General features: G+C 36.2%; 1 protein-coding gene across 1 annotated transcript; it reads right to left on the bottom strand.

Annotated features, from left to right (window-relative positions):
• LOC113775288 (putative methyltransferase DDB_G0268948) lies at positions 1 to 1,528 on the bottom strand. The gene is made up of 2 exons (XM_027320100.1): positions 1,041 to 1,528; positions 1 to 918 (listed from the first exon to the last, which is right to left on the bottom strand). The coding sequence occupies exons 1-2, from the start codon at positions 1,188 to 1,190 to the stop codon at positions 280 to 282; spliced, it is 789 nt and encodes a 262-aa protein (XP_027175901.1). The 5' UTR covers positions 1,191 to 1,528; the 3' UTR covers positions 1 to 279.
• Positions 1,529 to 4,879: the final 3,351 nt, after the last annotated feature.

Raw genomic sequence — 4,879 nt, 5'->3', positions numbered from 1 at the left:
TTGTCCTAAGATACTATTCTTTATTTAAATTTGATCAAGTACATACTGATGCAAGTCATCCTCCTAGAGCACTCAAATAAGGAATTTTATTCCACAAAAGCAAGAAGTTCTGGAAAAGAAAAAATGCAACCTATATTGCAATTCAACAAGATATCATTTATTCAACCTATATCATGAATTCCCCAGGGAGGGGTTGTTGATGGTTATGATCGATGATAGATGGGGCATAACAATGCGATGAAGAGTCCACTCACTATACCTCTGATCGAGCCTAATACTTCATTTTCCGACTTTACCAATCCTGAGATAAATAGGGAACTTAGCAACCTTCTGATTGTTGCCATCTTCGGCCCAAGCAGACCGAAATTCCTCGATCACGTCCTCACTCATGAGATCCACACCTTTTTCCAGTGCTGTTTCATATGCCGAACCTGATTTTGCATAAGCAAGTAACTCATCCAAACTCATCAATTTTTCAGTCATGAATTCAAATGGCCCCGTGTTCTCAGCTCCTTCTACCGGAAAAAATGGAAATTCAATGCTCTCATACTTGTCGTAAATTAAGTTTCTGCCAGGGTGCCAGTAAGGCCTAGAATCAACAAAGTAAAATTTATTAAAAACAGCATCAACTCTAGCATTGACTTGTGGGGTAGTATAGCACCATGCTGCTATTATTCCCTGTGGCTTCTTTAGAACCAACTGCACTTGCTGGTAGAACTTGGGACGATCAAACCAATGGATGGCTTGGCCAACAGTCACAAGATCCACGGTGGCTTGTTTTGCCACGTCCGTTTCCAGCTCTTCAGCAGACATTGTTGGAGAAGTACACTTGTATTGCACATTTGGAAGCCTAGAAGCTAATTCGAGCTGTTTCTGGCTGGTATCCGTGGCAATCACATTCTTGTATATCTTTGCTAGCTGAAATTCATCAACTTACATTATCGTCTGCTAACCAGGCTCGCTACTTTCTTGAAATAAAACAGAAACCAATCATATGGAAAACAAATTACTTATGGAATAGAAAGAGGACTCAGACTCACAGATGATGCTGCCTGTCCATTGCCAGTGCCGGCATCCCAGACAAGGTCATGGTGCGGTGTCTTGGATGCAATGAAGTGGAACAATTCTTCTGGATAATTTGGCCGGGATTGCGAGTAATTCTTTCCCTGTTTAAGGTACAAGTATGCCATTTTCTTTTTTCCCCTTACTTTCGGTAGTTTAAGATGAACAGATCTACAGGCATAGATCTCTTTATAGGGGGACTTTCTGAACCGTTCCAAGTGTTCTGAGTTGAGATTGACTTGAATCTTTGTTTACACCTTACAGATCTACAGCCATCTTTATTCCCTTTTTCTTTTCTATTAAGGTCTGTGATGAGCAGAATTGAGCACGTATGCCCATGTAATTTAATGGTCTACAGCGTTAAAGAACCAGTTGATCATGTGCCTGAGAAAGAGAGAATTGAAGAAGAAAGGTATAAAAGGACAAATTTGCTTGTCAGATGCAAACCTAAAAGCACAAAGCAAAAATCCACTTTTGACACCAGAAAAATAAAGGGGCATCAGCTCAATTGCTGTGCTAAAATGCATCGGACGTCAATAATGGCGGCTGTTTCGTATGCGTCAAGATTCTTCTGCTGCTTCCGTAATGCATTACGTGTAATTCCTGGCACGGTAAAATATAAAAAAGCCCCTTCAGATTAAGCGGATATACAAAAAAGTTGTTTATAGTTTCAAAACTTGCATTTTGATATCTCATAGTTTGAACTAATTTAAAAAAATTACGAAAATCGTCTGAATTAACAGTTTTGAAATACACGCACTTCTTTTGAGAGTATTTGTACTAGAAATAAATAAATTTTTAGTTTATATACCTATTATACCCTTAAAGTTATAATACAGAAAAGTCCCATGTGGTTAAACAAACCTACAAAAAAGTCCCTTATGATTTCAAATCATACAATCCAATACCTCGTGGTTTGAACTAATATGAAAATTTGATAAAAATCATTTAAATTAACGAGTTTGGGGTTGCTTGACATGAAAAATAATTTTTTAAATCAAAGTTTTAGTTGATATACTTATTAAATTCCTTAGAACTCATAAAATTTCCAAAAACAACCTAAAACCTCCAAATACAACTCACTTTATTTCTATACATAAAATAAATAAATAAAAGTTTTTAAATAAAACTCGCCTAATTTTTATACAGAAAATAAATAGATAAAAACTTCCAAATACAACTTGCCTTATTTCTATGCACAAAATAAATAAATAAAAGTAGCATGTAACCATAAGGGGCTTTTTCATAGGCTGGCATAACCACAGGGGGTTTTTCTGTAAATTTGCTTAATAGAATCGTTGCTAGATGGTCTTTTATTACTTATATATATTAGGATAATTATGTCATTTCATCCCCCTCCGTTAGTTTTGATGATTTCCATTACTGTTTCAAAATAGTTCAAACCATGAGGGGGTTAAAATGTATGATTTGAAATCATAAGGGACTTTTTCATAGATGGGGTTTTTTTGTATTTTTCCCTTCCTAGTACTACTATTCTTAGTACCCTTAGTAGGATTTATAGCAACCAACAGCGGGCTGTTGGTCCGTTGGCCACCACCAAAGACTTTAAGTCTTGGTTGGGTGAGAGGTCAAGGCTTGTCTTCCATCAATGTGCCACTATATGTAACTTTTTCAAAATCCATACAGATACTTAGTGCACCCGTCTGATCCGATGGTGGTTTAGTCCCCATCGGTTTCTCTAGACTCCGTTGGGCCTCCCTCCCCCCCCCCTTAAGTGTAGGCTTAGAATAGGAGTAGGAATAAAAGTATACTAGACCCGCCTGATAAAAAAAAAAAAAGGATTCATAGCAAAGTTGGGTCATCTATGCATGGTAGGAAGAAGCAATAAAAATGGGACAACACAACTAAATGGGCCAAAACAACTACTATTAGAGTAATTGACCACCAAGAAAGATTTAAAGCTCTATTTGGGTGTCGGTTAAGGGATCCTTTGACCTGCATTTTAATATCCAACCTTTTCTGAAATTTCGTCAACAAATGCGTAGACCAGTGGTAGTTCACCAGATTTCCCTTCACCTCTTTAGCTCCCTCCTTCTCTTAATATAAAATAGGGGTAGATGTAGAAATGAAATCTATCGTATCGACAAAAAAAAAAAAAACTACATGGGCCAAGTAATGGACAGTTATGGGGAAAAAAACTAGATGGGCCAAGTAATGGACAGTTAAGTTAAGTGCAACAACCAAAGACAGGCCACAACCGGATCTTGCAACAAGGGATCACCTGAAATGAACTTATGCTCCTCTATGCATTTTTGGTGTTTTGTATGTACCCCAGGAAATGAAAGTAATTTGAATGTAGCTCCAAGCTTCCAAATTGGCGGCAACTAGACAAAAAAATAGCTCGCAGACCAATTAGTATTTGTGCGTGCTATTGAAAAAAAGGCAAAATAAAAGCAAATAAATAATTTGGCAGTACATGGATATGTTGAAATAAATAATTGAATCGAAGTTCGAATTAACGGTTGATGACCGACTATTTATGTAGAATTGAAATTACGATGTAGTTAGTGATTGAATTGATGAATGACTAAATTTTATTCAAGTGAGAAAGTTAGGACAAATATTCTCCCAAGCAATTATAGAGATGAGAGAAATGTAATTATGTAATCAAGATCAAAGTTTCGAGTGAACCAAAATTCCAGTTGAACCCGAATACAAACGTAAGGTACAATATGGATGAGAGATTATAAACATAACATAAATAGTTTAAAGCAAACTAAAATATGGAGTGAAATCAATTAGGGTTGTTAATTGATGTAGCAAGAATAGAGATGAGAGGAAATGTAATTATCTAATCAAGATCGAAGTTTTGAGTAAACCAGACTAGGGTTGTAATCGAGTCGAATCGAGCCCGAGTATCGCCATACTCGAGCTCGACTCGACATAGAAATAGGGGTGCTCGAGCTCGAGCGAGTAGCATTATTGGAGCTTGGAGCTCGAGTTCGAGCTCGAAACTTGCTCTCAGTACTCGAGCTCGACTCGCATGGGTTCGAGTCCATTCGAGCATTCGAGCCTTATCGAGCTCGAGTTATTAAATTTTATTTTCTTGATAATTTTTGAGTGAAAAGTCATTATTGCCCTTTTAAAATTTTTATATAATTTGAAACATTTCGTAAATTCGACAATTTTTTTGGGTATAATGGTAATTTTTTATATTAAATAATATATATAATTTTAATAATAATATATTAAATAATTAAAATTAATATGCTCGATAAGGCTCATCGAGCCTCCGAACATCTCTTCTGGATGCTCGAGCTCGACTCGATAGCCTTATCGAGCGGCTCGAGCTCGACTCGAACTCGGTTTGACCGAGTTCGAGTCAAGCTTTTGACCGAGCTGCTCGCGACCAGCTCGGTTCGATTACAACCCTAAACCAGACTTCAAGTTGAACTTGAATACAATCAAAAGCTATAATATGGATGAGTATCGTAAACATAACATAAATAGGTTAAAGCAAACTAAAATCTAAAGTGAGTTCAATTAGAACTATTAATTGGCGTGGATGGAAATTGGAAACATAATAGACATAGTGGCTTTATAACCAGAATTAAGATTGTAGATGAGTGATCGATAATATAATTGAGGAAGCAACTTTTGAACCAGAATCAAGATTGTAGATAAGTGATCACAATTATAATTGACATAGTGGCTTTTTTTTTTTTCTAGGATCGAGATTACAGATAAATGATAATAATCTTAATCTAAATGAAATTGAAATTGAGATTAAAACCGATGATAACTAATGATTAATTAACTGTCATGTAATCGAAGTTGAGATTAAAACCAATGATAA

This window comes from Coffea eugenioides, chromosome 6, assembly GCF_003713205.1.
Source record: "Coffea eugenioides isolate CCC68of chromosome 6, Ceug_1.0, whole genome shotgun sequence".
In the NCBI taxonomy this organism is placed as follows: Eukaryota; Viridiplantae; Streptophyta; class Magnoliopsida; order Gentianales; family Rubiaceae; genus Coffea; species Coffea eugenioides.
The sequence above is the reverse complement of the archived record's forward strand: the minus strand, read 5'-3'. Positions and strand labels throughout refer to the sequence as shown.

Excerpts from the sequence above, each read along its gene's own strand:
- LOC113775288 (XM_027320100.1), bottom strand. The coding sequence starts at position 1,190 with ATGGCATACTTGTACCTTAAACAGGGAAAGAATTACTCGCAATCCCGG. Across the intron at positions 919-1,040 it reads ATGGACAGGCAGCATCATCT|CTAGCAAAGATATACAAGAA; the intron begins GTGAGTCTGAGT and ends GATGAATTTCAG.